At 41.9% G+C, this 20,899-nt stretch overlaps 2 protein-coding genes across 2 annotated transcripts; one reads left to right on the forward strand and one right to left on the reverse strand.

Annotated features, from left to right (window-relative positions):
* The first annotated feature begins 1,517 nt into the window (after positions 1–1,517).
* Positions 1,518–8,631, forward strand: klhl28 (kelch like family member 28). The gene is made up of 6 exons (XM_080850603.1): positions 1,518–1,593; positions 3,802–4,065; positions 4,533–5,170; positions 5,582–6,025; positions 7,806–8,014; positions 8,354–8,631. The coding sequence occupies exons 2-6, from the start codon at positions 3,802–3,804 to the stop codon at positions 8,515–8,517; spliced, it is 1,719 nt and encodes a 572-aa protein (XP_080706729.1). The 5' UTR covers positions 1,518–1,593; the 3' UTR covers positions 8,518–8,631.
* Positions 8,632–14,201: 5,570 nt separating this feature from the next.
* dorip1 (dopamine receptor interacting protein 1) lies at positions 14,202–20,634 on the reverse strand. The gene is made up of 5 exons (XM_080850654.1): positions 20,467–20,634; positions 17,596–18,120; positions 16,819–16,908; positions 16,521–16,655; positions 14,202–15,992 (listed from the first exon to the last, which is right to left on the reverse strand). Exons 1-5 carry the CDS (start codon positions 20,550–20,552, stop codon positions 15,806–15,808), a joined length of 1,023 nt encoding a protein of 340 aa, XP_080706780.1. The 5' UTR covers positions 20,553–20,634; the 3' UTR covers positions 14,202–15,805.
* Between the last annotated feature and the right edge of the window lie 265 nt (positions 20,635–20,899).

The raw sequence follows: 20,899 nt of genomic DNA on the forward strand, positions 1-20,899 counted from the left end.
ACCTGGCAATTCGCCTGCTTCACGCGATGAGTAGCCAGCTAAGAAGTGAATCTTCTACACCGATTATTTTGTCACATTTTTGTCACATTGCAATGCTCTGTCTAATGTTAACTGACAAACATGAAACACATTTCACAAACTATTTAGTCCAACAGCTAAAGCTGTTTTAGTTGTCAAGAAAGCCAACGTTTGCTTAAATAAAGGCACTGCGGTATGCGACATTTCCCTAAAACATTCCTGTTCTAACTTCTGCTAACTAAATATAGCGCGTTACCAGGCTAGCTCACCAACTTATGCATTGCAACCTTAGCCACGTTAATCATGACTGCCTAAGTACACTTTGCTATGTAAAAAAAAAAAACATGCCAGACCACGTACGTTGTCCTCCATGTCGCACAGTTAGGTGGTTAGCTAATGGTTATGCAGAAAGTTGAACTGGCTAGCTCTAACTGACCATCGCGTAAAGTAAGGTTTGCCGTGATATTCAGCTAACAACCTCATTAGCTGCTAACTTTGAAAACACTGCAATTCCGACCTCATATCCAGTGAATCTGTTATCAGTAAACTCTCCTTCGTCCAAAACCGTTATTCGAATGATATTATATGGCTCTGATGTATTCCATAATGATATGTTCGCTGTAGTTCCATCTGTAGCTACTACAAGGCAGCAAAATGGCGTAGCTTGTCACAAACCGACTGCTTCCATGGTGACGCGAGCCTTCGTGACTCAAGCTACTTGAACTTGTTCTCAGGTCTAGGAGGGTGTTGCTCCGTGGTTACCTTTTTACTGTCTGCAGTATGGTGCTGGAAGATATTTTCAGGTGTTAGTAGCGTGATGTGCAGTTCAATATTGCTTTTAATTACAAGGCCTACGGAAAATTGTGTGTTACTGGAGTTTCCACTTTTCCAGTGTTTTCCCCAATAATAACAGCGCAACAACAACAACAATAATAATAGTAGTAGTAGTCATAATGATTAATCGAGAAATGTTTTACTATCCTTTAAATGGATATTCGTTTAATTTTGCAATTTATAATTTTTCATAACACATTTATTATTTTTCATAATTGCTGATGCGGTATGTTTCAGTAGTTTACATAGTCTATGTTTTTCATGTCATTTGAATTTAAATTATACGTAGTGACATGGGAAGACAAAGAAGTTACTGTACATGGCAAAGGTTTATAAAAGCTGATTTACAGTCAACACGGGAGCAAATCCTATTGCTAGCGACAGCGGCGTGCTTATTATAGCAAGCAAATGCTTCATATGATTGTTAATTTAGTTGTATTATAAAACAGTCGCGTGTCATTTGCATGTTCTACAACAACTATATGTGTATTAGTCTAATGTTTGGATTGGTACATCATTTTATTGTTAGCAGTTTGATGGTTGTGCCAAATAATTTTTAGGTATGGTTATGCTTTGATGTTACTTTTAGGACAGAACGCACCCACTTCCGGAAGTTACGCAGACCTAACCTGATTTGTGTTTGTTTTCTTAACAGACGGTAGAGATTCTGTCGCTGTTGTATTGAACTTCGCCACGGCAATAAAAGGTGATCGTTTCGGAACAGCTGAAGCATCAATACAGGTATGCTGTGCATGTTTCTCTCTTCTGTTTCCTTTCCATGTAACTTATATTTGGTAATAATGTGCTCGTAAAACGCTACTTAACAAATAGCTACTGGGACTTGCAAAGGGGCTAGGATAACTTGATTTCCAGCTACCATCAATGATTGCTATCGATAGCATGCTAGATAACGTTTTACAGTTACTGGGCGAATACTCTAGCCAGCAACATCTCGCGTTCATTTCTAAAAGGTCTTTAGAATGACAAGCTAACGTTACCCTGTTAACTTATTTTTTTAGCTGGGGAAATGCTTTTTCTAAATAATATGATGCTATGAGATCTGCAGTACACAAGCTATTCAAGTTAGCCAAGTGTCAACCAAATCGCAAACCTTGTCAAGGCAACACAGTGGGTCAACGTTAATTGGGTTGGTGGTGTCACCTGAGATGTTAACGGTTATCCTTAGCCTTGTCATAACTTTTAATATGTTCACATTTGATTTATAAGGTAGGTTGCAAGCAACACGTTAATCCTTATGTTGATTAGAATACTAATATCAGCAGGGTAAGTTAAGTTACTGTTTAGAAACTGCAAGCTGCTGGCTGACAAAGTAGGCAAACGTCAAACAAAATATGGTACATAGCTAGCTTGCTAAGCTAACGATAACCAGTTTACCTTATTGAGCTATCGCAATGATTTAAATGTCTCCAAGTGAAATTGTTCTAGGACACCTCGGTGGAGTATTTATCTACCATATCTGCTGGGCAGAGCTGGCTAGCATAATTAGCTTATTAGTTAGCCAACCAACTGCTAAAATGGAAATAACTGCCGTAACGTTATTGGCAGCGATATATTTTCGAAATAAATATATAGCTAACTCCGATAATTGTATTTCCTACTGAAATTAAAGTCTCATTGCTTTGGCTTCACACAATATTAAAATTGAGCTAGGTATGCTAGGTAGCTAGCTTCGCCAAGGTAACGAACAGCTAGCTTACTTGTTATTTCCTCTGCAGTGTGGGTTATTTGACAACCTAATGGTTGGACGCCTCAACTTACTTTGTGGCCGACATGTAACGCATTTGTGATCTGTTGTTCTTGGTTGACTGATTTATACAGTTTACAAGTTAGGCTAGCAATCACAGATTGAAGAACTTAACTTGGGCAATAAGAAAGTCAGTGCTGCAGAGCTACCGTGTATATATTCATATCTGCGAGTAATTGTGAAATGGTTTTAGATTGCCATAGGGGTTCGAAAATGTAGCTTTGGCATTCTCGACCATTCTGTTAGGTACACGTTGGTCTGCCAATGTCCTTTCATCAGTTGTTGCATTGCTCTGTTCTTCTGCTGAACTACCTACCGTGCTGATCTCATTTGAAGAAAGTTGGTTGGATTGATTTCTTACTCTTTAATATCAAGAGATTGGTACACTAGGTTGAGCCTATAATCTGTTTGTTAAATTGGATTCAAAGGATATTGTTACATTCTGATTAGTAGCCTGACTGTGACATCTTGTGCCTTTCGACATTTTGTTAAGTCTGCTGCACCCTGTATGGCAGGTTGAATGTAATAAACCACAAAAAAACACTATGTGTGTTCAAAGGGTTGTATTCACAGTGTTTTGGAGTAGAACACAACAAATACAGTTACCTCTTTTGGACTTCTGATGGGTAGTCAGGCTGTATCATCTTTGTACCGCTTGTGATACTTTATGTACACTGCAAAAATGCTTTTCTAACCTAGTGTTATTACTCTTATATTGAGATGAAAAAATCTAGTTGGTCTTGTTTCTAGCTAAATTGTACTTACCTAGTGCTCTTTGGTAAGGTTATTTTTGCCTATTTCAAGCAAATATTACTTATTTTAAGAAATCTTAACAAGCAAATTTGGCTGCCAGTGCGTTAAGCAAATTTGGCTTAAAACAAGCAAATTTGGCTGCCAGTGCGTTAAGCAAATTTGGCTTGTTAAGATTTCTTAAAATAAGTAATATTTGCTTGAAATAGGCAAAAATAACCTTACCAAAGAGCACTAGGTAAGCACAATTTAGCTAGAAACAAGACCAACTAGATTTTTTCATCTCAATATAAGAGTAATAACACTAGGTTAGAAAAGCATTTTTGCAGTGTAGACGAGTCTCTTTTACTTATGGCAGTAATCATAGTAGTCTGGAGTTCAGGCATTCAGGTGCTACAGTTACCTTAACCACCTTACGTCTCTCCTCTGGGCAGATGGACCAGCAGCAGGGCCAGTCCTACATGCTTGCCAGTCTGACGCGGCCCCACTCAGAGCAGCTGCTGCAGGGTCTTCAGCTGCTCCGCCAAGACCATGAGCTGTGCGACATCGTTCTGCGGGTGGGCGACGCCAAGATCCACGCCCACAAAGTGGTGCTGGCCAGCATCAGCCCCTACTTCAAGGCCATGTTCACGGGCAACCTGTCTGAGAAGGAGACCTCCGAGGTGGAGTTCCAGTGCATTGATGAGACCGCGCTACAGGTAATGGAACTGTCGTTTTTGTTGTTGTTTGTTTTTATCCCTTGAGAATCTGCTACTGTTTAGTCATTAATCAACTTTCACTTGATTTTTGTTGGTGCCCTCTTTGCTTTTATGACCCATTTGGGATTCTTTAAAATGTGAAACAAAAGAAAAATGTATTGTCTTGCCTTTTGGCACTATTGGTGATTTCATTTTTCGAAGGGTGTTCTAAACCTAACCATATAACTTTATTGTGCATAGCCTGGACGGCTAGTGGGAATGATGGGTGTGTTAATCTGTCCTAAACATGACCATATTCCATCAAAATTAATTTGAAGAAGATAAAAAAGGAGTTTCTCATAGAACATTACTCAAAAAATGGCAAAAATTAGTTGCATAGTGTTGCTTTAACTCGGGGAGGTAAATCCGTAAAGGTGTCCATTTAGGCATATTTAGACATCTCCTGAATAATCCGCTGTCTGCCACAGGCCATTGTGGAGTACGCCTACACCGGTACAGTCTTCATCTCCCAGGACACGGTGGAATCCCTCCTGCCTGCCGCCAACCTTCTCCAGGTCAAGTTGGTGCTGAAGGAGTGCTGCAGCTTCCTAGAAAGCCAGCTGGATGCCGGCAACTGCATTGGCATCTCCCGCTTCGCCGAGACCTACGGTTGCCACGACCTTTGCCTTGCCGCCACCAAGTTCATCTGCGAGAACTTCGAGGAGGTGTGCCAGACTGAGGAGTTCTTCGAACTGACACGTACCGAGCTGGACGAGATCGTCTCCAACGACTGCTTGAAGGTGGTCACAGAGGAGACGGTGTTCTATGCGCTGGAGTCGTGGATCAAGTACGACCTGACAGAGCGCCAGCAGCACCTGTCCCAGCTGCTACACTGTGTGCGTCTGCCGCTGCTCAGCGTCAAGTTCCTCACGCGCCTCTATGAGGCCAACCACCTGATCCGTGACGACCACTCCTGCAAGCACCTGCTAAACGAGGCCCTCAAGTACCACTTCATGCCCGAGCACCGCCTGTCCTACCAGACGGTGCTGTCCACACGGCCGCGCTGCGCTCCCAAAGTCCTGCTCGCCGTTGGGGGCAAGACTGGACTCTTTGCCACACTTGAGAGGTAGCGATGGGATGGGACCTATCCTAGTTTTATTTTGTGTAAAAGATGGTCTGCTGCATTGAAACAAACCAATGGTTATCTGCACACTGTTGAGAGATGTATTTGAACATTGACTTCTATAATAGTATATGTTGCAGCTCTAGGATTATTTAACTCTACACGTATAGGTCTCTCTTTTCTAAGCATACTATGTATGGCAATTATCTTACTGCAGAGCTGCCAAAGGGAAAATGGAATTTCATTGCTTAGCACACAGTTTTGTCCAGGATTGTTTACCATATAATCATTGCTCTTCATCAGTGATCCATAGAAATTAACCATAATGTCAAACTCATAACATCATACGCTGAAAGTTGAGTTACTGTGTCGAATGAAACAACCTCTCCTCTACTTCCCTACTCCTCCTTGTAGCATGGAGATGTACTTCCCTCAGACAGACTCGTGGATTGGCCTGGCGCCGCTCAGTGTGCCCCGCTACGAGTTCGGCGTGGCCATCCTGGACCAGAAGGTCTACGTGGTGGGCGGCATCGCCACACACATGCGTCAGGGAATCAGCTACCGGCGGCACGAAAGCTCGGTGGAACGCTGGGACCCCGACAGCAACACGTGGTCGTCAGTGGAGCGCATGGCCGAGTGCCGCAGCACGCTCGGCGTGGTGGTGCTGGCGGGCGAGCTGTACGCACTGGGCGGCTATGACGGTCAGTACTACCTGCAGTCGGTTGAGAGGTACGCACCCAAGGTGAAGGAGTGGCAGCCGGTGGCACCCATGACCGAGTCGCGCAGCTGCTTCGCCACTGCCGTGCTGGACGGCATGATCTACGCCATCGGGGGCTACGGACCTGCACACATGAACAGGTAAGCAGAAGGTGCCACTGTGAAACAGGTGATTGTTGAAGGATGCTTATCATCTTAAAGAGGACCTTAAGGATGCAGTTTTTTCTTTCCTTAGTGTGATGTATAGCTCTTTGTCCATGTAAATGGTCTGCAGAGTTGCAGAGTTCCAATGCCCAAAGTTCACACCATAGGGAGTAGGTCTACTTTATCAGCTGCCTGAAACGCCTCCTTGGAATTCTTCTTGTTACAAGATGACGCAATCCTTATTACCTGTCTAGCTGACCAATCCGAGAACACAGGGCTCATCGTGACAGGGGGCTTAAAGACAGAGCTCTAACAGGGCATTTCAGACAGAGGGTGAACAAATGTGAGGAAAAATAATGTTTTTTGGAAAAATGAAGCATCTAGTCCCCAAAATTAACATTGGAAATCATTGGTCCTCTTTAACAAGCTGTTTATTTGACTTTCCACCTTTCTTTAAAAGATCTTGCAATGGAGTTGCAGTTATTTGAAAGTCCCAGATACTGATTGCCATCTTCTTTGTATGCCATTGCATGTTTTTATGTATTTGAGTGGTTGTACTTACACTTGTTGAATTCAGTGGAGTTGTTGTCACTGATTGTGTTCTTGACCCTTTAGTTTGAGTTTCGTGCAGATTGCAAATCTAAAAAATCTGCTGGTTGGAGGGAAAGCTGATTTTAGTACGCTCTTTGTTGTTTGTTTTTGTTTTTCCTTACTGTACAAACTCTAGTGTTAGTGACCCTTGGGCTTCTGAGTTATCATTGGGCATACTTGCCAAATGTCTTGTTGCCAAACTTCTGAGCTGTTTATTTGACGTAACCAAATGTTAGATTGGTCAACTGTGAGCAGAATGTGTTGTCCTGGAAAGAGAACGTAGTGGAATGATAGTCTTGGGAACCGAGATAAGTGCCCTTTTTTCCTCTGAAGGAGTTGGCTCTGGTCTCGGCTCCCACCACAGGGAGAGTTCTCTTGTTGTTGCACCGTCTCCTTGACACCCGGGTCCCTGCAGAGAATGTGTTTGGATAGCAGGCACGCTAGGGCTTCCTTTTTTTCCCCCAAGTCTAACCAAAATCCCCCACAAGCGCACACCCAACCAACCCGCTCTGAAAGGTAATTCCCTGTTTGCAAAGTCCCCTGCAATGTTGTTATGGTTTCATGACTTTTATGATGCCAAAATGATTCAAGACTGGAACAAGTTGTTTGTGTGTGGCAGGTTAACTAAAAAGTGTCTGGAGTAAAATGAATAAAGTGTGCTTTGATTATAAATGGGGTTCCAGTGACTCAAGGTAGCTAAGAACGTCAGACCGTGGAGTTTTGAAAATGGGATTGTAGCCTGTTTTGTCATGTAGTTATGTAATATAACAGCTCTGTTTCCTCTAGTGTCAGTCAATATATTGGGTTTCGTCCCATAATGCATATATATACAGCTTTTGCAGTTTAAAAGTGAAGAAAATAAAGCTAGTCTAATTAACTTATACCACTGATTTGGGTTCGAGTTGGTCGGACCTGGTATTTACCTGTGTCTTTTATTTGCAATCCTGAGAGAGCAAGATGGAGGTGCATTTGGTTGTGATGGCTAAATGTCTCTGCTGGTGGATATACCTCTAGGAATGCAGGTAGTGCTACACCAGTGAGTGTGGATGCAAATTTGGAGACCCAGAGACCCACGACATCATGCAAAGCAGGCTTGAGATGGTCTCGTGATGATTTGAATGTTTGTATTAGTTATCTGTGCCTTTTTGTCTGTTTGTTTTCTTACTCTTTCTGTCCTGTCTTTCAGCGTTGAGCGCTATGACACGAGTAAAGATGCCTGGGAAATGGTAGCTCCCATGGCTGACAAGCGCATCAACTTCGGGGTGGGGGTCATGCTCGGCTTCATCTTCGTGGTGGGGGGACACAATGGCGTGTCTCACCTGTCCAGCATCGAGAGGTACGACCCCTACCAAAACCAGTGGACTGCGTGTCGGCCCATGAATGAGCCTCGTACAGGTGAGTGCAACCCAACAGGACTTAACAACTCTAATATACCAAAGCAGGCAGAGTTCGTTTTTAACACTTTCTTTTAAACATTTCTGGTCAAGATTGAGGCTGAAGTACAGATGTAAGCATTATAAGTACATCATATAGTCTGTGCTGTGCTATAGGCCTTTTTCCATGCCAGTCTTCAAGAACAAGAAATTAAACTTTAAATCCACAGATGCCACAGATTTGGCATTACTTGTCTCTGTGAAATAGTTATGACATTTGTAATTCTTGCCATTAGCCATGTGTGATTAGATGATTTTAGGCCCAGGCATCTGACAATGTTGTCTCTGTCAATCTCTCCAGGGGTTGGCGCTGCTGTAGTAGATAACTACCTCTACGTGGTCGGGGGTCACTCGGGGTCATCATACCTGAACACCGTGCAGCGGTACGAGCCCATCACGGACAGCTGGCTGGATTCCAGCGGCATGATGTGCTGCCGCTGTAACTTTGGCCTAACTGCCCTTTGACCCTAGGAGCTCCAGGAAAGGACTCTCCAGAGAGGGACGTGAAGGAAGAAGAAAAAAAACGAATGGTTTTCTTTTGGGGTTTGTTTCTGTTCTTTGTCCTCTACGCCGTCCAGATCATCCTCGTTTCGCTCTGCAGTAGCAGAGGGGAGGAGGGGGGAGGGTGGAGTGGCAAAATCTCACCCCCTGTTGGATGGGAGGAGTAAGTGCATGCAGGATGAAACAGCCAAACTGGCATCGGGGACCACAAAGATGACCGGAGACGGAGACCCGTGGAAGAACAGGAGGATGAGGACAAGGAGGAACGCACAGATCACAAGAGACGGTCTGAGACCTATGAAGAAAAGGACCTGTGTCTTGTCTACCACCTGCTTTTGGGGTCCAGCAAAAGACTCTCTGAGCCATTTGACCTGATTATTGGAGAATTCAGTCACTTTGCTTTCTCCTGCAGCATTGTTTACCCCTGTGTTGATGTGTTTAGTTTAGTTTTTGTGATGTGGTAACACCAGACCTGTTTCTCAGTCTCTCACTCCTGGCAAGCGCGTTTGTGTTCTGTCACTGGTCACTTAGCTCCAAGCAGAGCCATAGCTCCGAAGTGTGTTCTAGTTCCTTAAAGTGTGTCTGGTCAGGATGCGCATATTCATGTTCGTCTCTGTGTGTATGCATGTTGGGCCAAATGACCGATCAGTTCACAAGGGTGTGTGTGTGTGTGTGTGTGTGTGTGTGTATGCGCGTGCACGACACAAGTGGCCAGGCCAGGGGGTGATGCTCCTGGTCGAGTCTGAAATGTCTGCATTGAAAATCAGTGCTTCACAAAAAATGATGTAAAAAAAAAATAGCGTAGACTTTTCTTTATACTCACTTAAAAAGGGCTGCCTTTATCTTTCTCTTGTAAATAGTTTAAGTTAAGAACAGAATATATATATATATAGATTAATTATTAATTAATTAATATATCCTCTAGTGCATTGCCTGTAAATGTTTCCTGCACTTGGTTAGTGTGTGCGTGTGTGTGTGTGTGTGTGTGTGCGTGCGTGCGTGTGCGTGTGTACGGGCAGAACTTATGGAGTTTTGTTGATTTGCAATTTCATGAATCCCACTATGTTGTCTTGAGAATTCTTCCAGTACCACTCAGCTAAACTTCTACACCTGTAGCACTTCAGCATCTTTCACTCTGCCCTCCTGTTCTGCTTTGCATCTTTGCGTGCGTGCGTGCCTGCGTGTGTGTACAGGCGTGTGTGTGTATGTGTATATGTGTGCGCATGCGTAAAAATGGTTCTTCAGCCATTTTTTTCCCCCTCTCATCCCATCTCATTGAAAAGTAACCCTACCACACTTGCAACCTCTATACACGTGACTGCTTGTACTAAATACTTTAATGGTGCTATTTTTAGGATTCAGGATTCAGCTTTTTTGTGTTCAGTGTCTCACAGTGTGAGATAGACTTCATGTATGATATTGTGTTTCATTGTGGTATTTAGGTCACTGGTTTACCTGTTGGAGAGGATAAAAACGTACTTCACAAGTCCATGCAATAATGGCGTGTGTGCGTGTGCGTGTGTGTGTGTGTGTGAGACATAAAGGAAAGGTCACAAAGAGACTTTGATATCAAAGAGCTCCAGACTGTGCTTGGCAGAGAGACTCCAACTCCAGTCCTTGCCATTAACAGGGCTCTATGCCTTAGTTTAAAGGTTGTTTGGATGTGTTTTCTGTTGGTCTGCCCCATGCACACAGGTCCTGACATGATTTTCTTATCTGTGTTTGTTCTGAGTTGTCCAGTTTAACTCATAAAGGGATCCATGCTTGGGACCAGTCTCCCATCCTTCAGCTTAGATTAAGGATGTTTGTTCAGGATGTCAACAAACCTGCCTTTCAATCTTAAATTATCCCATCCCCTTAACATATCATCCATGTGTTTCAACTGCAACCGAGGGTGTGGCCTCTTCTGGAAAAACACAAACAGGGTAATTAGTTTTCTACTTCACAAACATACAGGGCTTGTGGTGACAAGTGCTTCAACACAAATTCAAACTAATTTTTCAAAAAAAAATCACCCTTTTGTTCCAGAAATAGACCGCATCTCACCCTAGCAACTGTGTGAAAGCTAGTGCTCTGCACCGCAGTCTCTGTCTCTTGTGATTTTCTTTGTGCTTTCTCACATGGCAAGCCCTCAGCATGTAAAGGGCTCTTGCCATCTTCTAGCCCTAGCCTTTAGTAGGGAAGGGGACATTGTCTAGTCTGATCAGGGAACTGATATTTCAAAAATACAAATCCTCCCTTCAAGAGTGTCCCTGCAAAGTCTATGGAGGGAGTAGCATCACAAAGAAATGAATCAGCGGATGTGTGCCCATTGGACTATTGTTTAAACCAGACCTAGCCTAGCACCTGTTTGCCTGGTTTTAAACATGGGACATGGGGGATAGCCACAATGTTAGGTCAGACATCCCATATTTTGAGAGGTGTGAGTGTGTGTGCATTTGCTTTGTACATTAAAGTCAAGATTGGCGGGAGGGAGAGGGGGGGGCTTTAATATGGGATGCTGTGTTGCACTTAACAAACCATTTGATACTTTGTCTGTAAGTTGTAGATAGTAAAATTGGCTGGGTATGTATGGCATTAAGATGATGCAATAAGACTTTCTTGGATGACCTATTGACCTAATCTTTGTGTCTCCTAAAAGCCAAGGTGTTTCTGATATTGCTGTGATCTAACGTGTGGCATGTCAGTTTGTGTGTTTGTGTCGGTAACTGTTATGAATCGTCGGGTGAAGGCAGGAGTTGTACAAGAGTGTGTGTGTTTGTGTCGGTAACTGTTATGAATCATTGGTCGAAGGCAGGAAATAGTACAAGAGTTTGTGGTTTAGTTTGGTGCATTTCTTTTCTTTTCTTTTTTTTTTCATTTAATTTTGCACTTCCAATCTTAACCTATTTGTCCAGCTGAAGTGTTCAGAGCTGCTTTTTCATTGAAGCAGGTATTCATTTGTGAGACATTTATCATCACTTTTTCTTTTTTTTGTTGTTGTTGTTTGTTGTTTTTAAATCCAAATATTTTATTTGAATAGCCCCAGATTCATGATCCATCATACAAGACCACTTAAGATCCCATCCAGATCTTTCCCTCTGACCAGAAGAGGCCTACTGTCATCGTACTGGTAGACATGCGTGACAGTGACATGTGCTATATCTTCATCAGTTTTAGGGCAGTCCCTTAGGTTAGCATATTAAGCTACGAGGCATTTGGAGCTTTGGGACTTCTGTTCTTCACAGTGGGGATGGAGCACAACCCTGCCATCTTGATGCAGGCATTTCTAGAGCTAGAGCTTACGCAAGAGAGGGAGTGACTGCTGATTTGACTATCAAAATATAGGGAATGTTTTGTTAATGGCAGGCTATTTATCAGTCTAATGTAATTGTTATTTGATTGTCTCTAGCAGACAATGTTGCTGGTAGCTTTAATATTACTTAAGGCTATTGTTAGTGGCAATGTTACTTTAGCATTAAGCCACTTTAGGTAGCTTTACCTTGTAGCCTTGCTCAGTTCAGATCATCTGCTGGCTCTTCATCTATTTCGGATGCTTCTAACATAGCATTCATTGTCTTTAAAAATGTCATCTTAATATCCCTCACTTAATGAATTCCAACTGATATTCTTAACCAGCAGACTAGCAGTTGAGATAGCTTGTCAACATTTTAAGCCTCTTTGAAGACTGGTGTCTTTCAGCTTCATATGTCTTCAAGCACAAATAGTAAGATTGCATATGCCTTCTTTGCATGTATTTAACCCGAAAGAGCATTTTGTTATGCCCACCCACCACGACCAGGTCTGCAGTTGGTGTTGTACATGCAAGCAATTCAAATGGAATCGGTTGTAGATGACTTGAAATTAACTCTGTGCATAACTTTGTCAGTGGGATATCAGTCTGTGGCCCACTTGCTTCAGTGACATCAACTTTGAGTATAAGCAATGATGACCAGTCATGACGAGACGAAGCCACCCTCAAGTGTAAACACATGAAGACTGTTTAGTCTTTTACTAGCAATAAGAGATGCTTCCTAGCAGACAAAAGGTTGAGTTGGCTTGTTTAATATGAAATCGTGCTGCTACAATTTCCTCTATTGTGATTTATTATGGGAGTCATGTCATATGTCATCCCTAAAGGAATAGTCAAAGAAATCATTCCCAAGGTGACCTAATTTCTCCTACTTTGGTATGGTCGCTCGATGCTGCTTTGTGTAACTTTCTCACTTTTTTCCCCATTGTAAGTGAATAGCGTTTCAAATGTGAAAGCAATAGATATATTAATTCTATTGTTGAGATAACCAATGGTCATCTTGTGCTGTTTGAAAGGAGCTTAGAAGCACTGTTTATTGCATTTCATTATAGTGTCTTGGGGTGCACCAGTTTGTACTGTTGAGCTCATTTCAAATCAAGATTCTGTCATTGGCTTTGAGGTCATACATGTGTTTCTGATACTTTGGCCCCTCCCCCCCTCCATAAGTCAAAAATACTCTTCTGCTTCTCCTGCTCCCATGCACTTTGTCCCTTTTTCAGTTATTTGTTTTGCATGTACATATAAAAGCAGATATTACCCTGGGGTTGAAAGGACCTGTGTATCCATGGAGATCAACCCTTAAAAAGTCTACAGCTCTGCAAACAGAATGTGGTCATACTCACACACACACACACACACACACACACACACACACACACACACACTAAAGGATGCCACCCATTTGTGATTAAGGCTTCTGTTAGCCATTTGGGCATCACCAAGGGTCCATCCTTTTGCTAAATACATGTGGTGATCGGTGATGTCCACAAACATGACCACTGCTGCTTCTCCAGAGGTGGTTCCTTTGGCCATTTCCACCACTGCAAGAAAGTGAATCTCATGGCCATATATGTAATCTGAAAACGTGAAACTGCAAAATGAAGGGATGTGTATGTATGTTTGTTTATATGTGTGTATGTATATGTGTGTTTTATATTTGTTACTTTTTGTTTCTTATTTATCATGGCCTAACCATGTCCTGCTTTGCCACCACTCACCAAAGTGCTTGTTTTTTTTACAAAGAAATGAGGACTGATGTCAAGTGTGGAGGTGAACAAAGGGACTGTCGGTTTGTGAGGTCGTTATTTGAAAAATTGATGTCAATGTTGGCCAAATGTCAGTGTAACAACCTTGCTTCTTTTTACATTTCACTTGGGCGTGTCTGAACGTTGTCTGAATTCAGTTGATGTTGAATTTTACAGACCTGTGGATTATTACTGGAATTAAGACAGGTGATACCCAGGTAGAGTTGGACTCTTGGATTGACGTCGCTGATCTTGCCCTGGCCTGACAGATCCACAGCAGATTGGTGCCAGCTCAGTTCTTGGGTCCGGCACTGCCTGAGTAGAAGCAGTATTTCTTTTCCACACTTAACAAGCATTGAGTGAATTTGATTTCTGCCATTTTATTAATCTGTGTGGTGCAATTGTACCGAATTGAGACATAATAAATGCCTGCCTTACAAGGTAATTTGTTCATCATTCACTTAATCCAGCTTCTCAAATGCAATGCAAAATGCATATACACACACCAACTGATGTGGACAACCACTTTTTAAATAAGAGACAGATAACTGTAGTGTATAAAAATATTGTATTGCTTAAAAAACAAATTGTAGTATTAAAAACAAGTGCTGCATAGTTAAACACTTTACCTTTGTTGTCTCAAAGGAGAAACTAGAAACCGCACATCTGTTACAGACATTATATATTACAGAGCAAAATAGGAGTCATAAGCTTGGATCAGCAGTACATGTGATGGGACCAAATCCTCATGATCAACTGTCTGATTATTGATTATAGTGATTATTGACCATGCCAGGAATTGTAATCACTGATAACTATTTCAGTTACTCCCTTAAAGCTCAGTGGTAGATTCTGTGAAATTATTATGGTTTAGCACAGGACATTTTAGCATCATCATTATGGTTTAGCACAAGACAGATATTGTAGCAACAACAACTTGCAACATGAAAGTGGAAACCTTTTAAACAGATAAAAATTGGCATAACTTGAAATTGTTGGTGCAATCTGCAAATGTCACTTACTTTTACCCCTTCTACATATTGAATGACAAAACCAATATAATAATGATGTCATTTAGGCAATGTTCATTGCATTCATTGCCTGGAGTGTCTGACCTATTCAAATCTCAGTACAGATCAACCATGATTTTTACAATGTAAAATGTGTACTGTTAAATATATGGCCTTGACTCTGTACACATTTGTGATCATTACAATATCAGACAGTACTTAATAAGTGATATATAGGCTAATATTAGACTTCAGTATGTTTTCTAGAAAACTCAAACCAACAACTACAAAGGATGTCAGTTTTCAGTGGGTTCCTACAGTAATCTTGATGTATCATAGTAAATCAATGGCACAACACAACAAAAAGCACCAGTTTACTTCTAAATTCAGAACCAGTATCCATATAAGTATTGGACAATAAATTAAGCCAAGGCATTTCATCACTGCTGTGCTTCTTTCAAATCAAGTTATTTCATAAAATAAACCCTTTTAACTGTTACATTTCTCACAAGCATACTAGTAAATTTTGGACGACTTTAAGGGAGAATGGAAAACAAGCTAATGAGCGTACTGCTGAAACCTATGAGAAAAAATCCAACAAGATGTTTTCTAATTGTTCAGATCTTTTTTCTTAATGCTTTTCTCATTCAGCCTGTACTTAACAAACCAGAACTATTATAGTCCATAACACGCATTTCTTGGATTCCAAGAATGCAAACCAAAAAGAAAAATATTTTTCATTTTCTGTGGCCAACTTTTAAAAGAAACAATCATTGACAAATCTAAGAACACCATTAGGAAAGTATTCAAGGAATTATCAAAATTTCATAAATAGAAGCAACTCAACAGAAACGGTCAACACAAAATATGTTACCTCATCAGAGGACAAAAAGAGAAATAAACATATAAAGAAACACAAGAACTGACAATCAAAAGAAACATTTAGAGAGACCAAGAAAAGAACAAATGCCTAATGCAAGAATAATGGCATGACAAACAAAAAAAGAAACAAGGCCACTTAAACAGCTTTCTGCCCTGACACTCGGAAGGACGTTCAGTCAAGACCCGCTCTTGCTGCTGAATGCCATTATTGATGTGGCAGTGGTTGGCAAACTGACATGATCAAATTCCGCAACACCTGAAATCTGGGTAACTCCGTCCTCCAAAGACCCCCCCGTGTCTCCCGACTCAGTTGCCACGGCAGCTCACTTGTTGTCAGAGCAACGGACGTAGACGAGGGAAGAGAGCAGCAGGAGTTCAGGCGGCTTGTTGAGCAGGATGAGGTTGTCGCTGCGGAGGCCGTCATAGTGCATCCAGGAGCCGTCAATCTGAAAGGCCGCAGAATAGTGGTGCTCCTCTTTGTTAAAGAGTGTGGCGCCCTCTAGGGAGTATCTGAGGAACAGCACAAATTTGGTCATTGTCAGAGACACCTCCTGGTTGTACCGGTTCATGACTTTATATTTTACTGTGCTCAATGGCACTACTAGTAGTGCATTCCCATTCTACTGAAGCTTTGTGAAAATGTATTTAGGCTCATTGTAGAGCATTATATCACAAATCCTGATATGAAGTTAATTCATGAATTTTTCAACACCATGCACCATGACTGGTGTCTAACGATTACAGGAAACACATTCCTACTAATACTTGGGGAAGAAAGACATAAGAGAATAGCTAAAATAAATTGCACGTCTAAATTTCCATATATAGTGACATTTTTCAGTGCAATGTTTCCAATAAGTGAGCTACCTTCCAAGTCTTTGAGATTCAAAGACGGCACAGAGGCAAACTGGATTTAATATGTTTTTTCCATTTCAGCCGACACATATTCTGACATTCTTAAGCTGCACAATCATCCTTCTCATTTTACCACTACAAGACATGTGCCAACACGCAGCGCTGTTTTGTGCTTCACCATACCTGTAGTGGGACAGGGCCAGATGGTAGGGCACATAGGACAACTCCTCCGACTTCCACATCTGCATGTTGAGGATAATAAAGGGAGGGGGACCGTGGCTGAAAACCCTCTGGGAGAACTCCCGTAGCCCGTTGCAGCTGCGCAACACAGGAAATGGGAAAAAGTTACCCAAAGTTACTTGTCAGCAATGGATAAACCACAGCTCAAGAGTGGAGTCTGTTGCATAACATTCATTTCAACATTTATTTTAATTCCTGACACCTTAGAAGACACTGGAACTGACATGAAGTGCAGTTTTACCCAAACTCTTGACAAAGCACATTTCTTGTGCAGAAGAACTGATCCACTGCAGACTGGATTGGATCCCTCTGAGGTAGCTCATTTGGAGGGCTAAGGGGAAAACAAGTGAAGATGTATGGGAAAAATTAGGAAAAGTAGGAACATAATATGCTTACGTCCTGTGCACAAACACACTTGATACAATTTGTTTTTGTAAAGCGACAAACATCAAGCGACAAACATCAAATGACAGATTCAAACTATTGGTAAACGATCTCCTGATAAGATGCCATTCCCTTTCCCTTGTAAGGCCATCACAGGGGAAGAGAGCCGTCAGACCGCTGTGCTGCTGAGGAATCATATATCTTTCAACATTTTACAGTCAACACCAGACAGCTGAGTTTTATTTTAGTCGGGGGGGGTCGCATTGAAAGACACAAAGTAAACACACTGGTAAAAGAACACGCGTTTGGAAAGTGTCCAGTTATGGCCATTCTCTCAGCTCCTTTTGAGGCCATGTTTAATAAACATCTTGGAGACAAATGATTGTTTCTGCCAAAGTAAACAACATTCAGTGTTATTGTTATGTCCTTAGTGCTACAGGAAGCCAAAGAAGCACTACTTAAGAACGAGTTATGTGGATGTACTTACATATTTACATCTTATGCCCTTTTGACATCTAAAACTAATACCAAGAAAATCTAAAACTCATACATAAAAAAACTGATAATGGTGAATGAGTATATGTTATCCAAAACAGTGTAATATTTCATATAAAACAGAAATAGTTCCCCCCACTTGATGCTGATGGTCTTCTCTAGGAACTCCTGAAAGCGAGCCGGGCAATCCCAGTTGTTGCATAGGCTCTCCTGCATGGTGGACATGAGCTCCTTGAGGTTCTTAGTGAAGTTCTCGTGCTCGTTTCCGAACAGGTCAATCTCCAGGGCCGCCTGGTGGATGACGGAGCGGTACTGCCGTTTCGACATGCGGTCCAGGATCCACAGCATCTTGACGGTGGTGTAGTCGTACGAGTCCATGAGATAGAGAAAGTGCTCCACAAACGCTCGCCCCAGGAACACACCCACTTCCCTGGGGAAGGTCTGGTTGTCCCGCAGGATGACGTAAAGGAGCATGAGGAAGCCATCGATGGTGCAGGTGTTCTTCAGACTGACTTTCACGTACAGGGGGATGCAGGAGATGGCCTTACGACCAGCCCGGATGGTGTACACACCGCCCCATGGCAGCACAGGCCTCCAGAAAGAACGGTCCTCTTCATCATTGTTATTAAGGGAAGCCCTGATCTCCTCAAACAGGGTCTTGGTCCTGAAAAGACAAATGTCATAGAAACAAGACAAAAGCACATATTGTTATGATGAATAAAAGCTATACATCACATTAAATGATTCAAGGTAAGTGCTAGAAGCTGTCTTCATTTATGATTAGTGGTTCCTAAAACTCAGTTCACAGCACACGCAGCGATGGCCATGGCTACTTTATGCTTCGACAAGGTGACCAGACGTCCCCGTTTTCCAGGGATAGTCCTCGTTTTAGGTGGCCTTTCCCTGGCTTGAGCTGTCTCCGGAAATGTCCCCATTTTAACTGTGAACTGAAACAGAACGGAGAATCCTAAGAAACACCAGGCAGCAGAGCAGACGTCTCGCGTTGTTCTTGTCTTGGCTACCATTGCAGCATCAAATCATTGTCATTTTGACCATTTTCCTTATTGAATGTTCCATAGTTTACCATAGGTTCACTTACCATGGTAGGCTATTGTATGATTTTCTGACACGGTTAACAAAGTAACATAGTTAGTGCACAATTTTATTAGTACATTTTTACATACAAGGAATTTGACTCCGGGTGTAGTGGCTCTTAAACTGGTCCTGTGTCTGGTGGTTTTGGTATACACAGTTCTGGAGCGCCTGCCAGAGGGGAAGGTTTGGAACAAATTATGTCCAGGGTGTGAAGGGTCTGCAATGATTTTCCCTGCACGTTTCCTGGCTCTGGAGGTGAACAGGTCCTAGATGGTGGGCAGGTCGGCACCAATAATCATTTCTGCAGACCTGACTGTCCGTTGTAGACTGTTCCTGTCCATACCAGACAGTGATGGATGTGCAGAGAACAGACTCAATGACTGCAGTGTACAACTGGATCAGCAGCTCCTTAGGCAGGTTTTACTTCATGAGCTGGCGTACAGTACAACAGTTACCATGGTCAAAATACATGAAACCGGTCCCCCTTTTTATTGCACAAGATAAAAACATTGGATATTTAATGATATATTGACTGCCTAACTGGATACATCCCCAGTTTTAATTTCAGAAATCTGGTCACCTTACCCTCCAACCAACTGTCAACTCTCTACTGAACATACAAGCATTAAATACTTAGACAACTAGACTGAAAGTGTGCTTATACCGTACCACAGCAGAAAACCTCTCTACACGAACTTGTAGATTACCAAGGTAAACAAAGATTATTTGAGCACATTTCTTGGCAGGAGTAGGCACATACTACTCCAAATATGCATAACAGAAGGGACTCACTACTGTCCTTTTCTGTTGCTCCCGTTTCATCTCTACATCCCCCACTGGATTCAGACTTAAACTCACTCACGCCGGCTGATATTAGGGTCATGAGATGTCCGTTTTTATTTTTCATTTATTTTCATTTATTTTCCCAGGGTTCTTCTCGATATTACCTTTGTCTTCCTAGCAGAGAGAAGTTCACAACTGCTAACATTCAGGCCTATGACTTAATTCTTAACCAGGCTAAATGACGCATGTTAATAATGTTTGCATATTTAATTTCATTATGTAACTGAGACATGGGTTACCAAACATCTACGTATTTTCACCTTTGGCCATGCTTAGCTGTACTTTTCAGCTTTTCGGCACAGTGGTAAAGCTCAAAACAGGGGTATATTCCAAGTTTGTGGGTTTAGTTAACTCAGAGTTAGTGGTAAACCTCCTAAAAGAAGAGCCCTATGTCTGTGTTCTGCCAGAAGCTTCAGTACTAGTATAGACGTTGTCCAGCCCAAATGGGTTTTCCAGTGGCTGGAAAACTCTACAACTGGAAAAACATGGGCCACAGTAGGAGGAACATACGTGTATGTTGTCGTCATATGTATATGTCCTGTGAACTTGTGCTGTGCTGGGACATTAATGAATAAGTTAGAATGTCAGGGAATCTATTAGGAGGTTTACCACTTACTCGGAGTTAACTAACCCAGGTGTGTCATTAAACCATGTACTTGGAATAAGCCCCTGCAAAGTTTTTCAACAAATATCCAGAAAACGCCTGTGTGCTAGACATGTATTTACCACGATTAGACTGGTGCACCAATACTCAACTACAGCTGATTGTGTTAAATTACTTCTATAATAGTCAACTGATGGTTTTACAAAACACAGCTCATGACACCCATAGCTGTCTTATCAAAATAGAGTCAGCTAGTCACATTAGCTTAAAACTAACCTGTGTTAAACTATAGTCTACTTCCACAGACGACATAAATGGAAAGAACATTCATAGACAGATTTTGTTCCCATTTAGCCACATTGTATTCTTCTTCCATATACCATGTTGCAATAGCTTGTACTAGCGTGTAGAAAAACAATAACATTGACGTAAACTGAAGCTGAACGAGCTAACGTCATTTAATGTTACCTTTCGATCTGCAACCTCTCGCTGGAATTAGATATTAAAATATTGAGGTCTTCTGAGTCGTTTAAACAGCAGAAATTACTCTCCATCGTCTCTTGAATTTCTTCATGTCTTTGGTCCGGCCAAAAGCCCGAGATCTTGCTAGTATTTTCTATCACTAGCAAGCTAGTTCAGCTTCTCCACAGAAAAATATAGCTGTAGCACACATGATTCGTAGGTACGCCCATTTTTACAGTTTATGTCCCTCCCCCCACATACACATGTATATGTGTATACACACATACCTTGACCATGACCCAGCAAAGACAATTTCAGACTGCACAGTCGAAAAGCAGTCTATTTTGATCTCCAGTATATTTTATGGGAATCTTGGTGTCATTTATGGGTTACCTTAAATCTAAAAAGTATCCTACGTAAGATAATACAAACTAGGAAC

The sequence above is a fragment of the Sprattus sprattus genome (assembly GCF_963457725.1).
Source record: "Sprattus sprattus genome assembly, chromosome: 13".
NCBI lineage: Eukaryota > Metazoa > Chordata > Actinopteri > Clupeiformes > Clupeidae > Sprattus > Sprattus sprattus.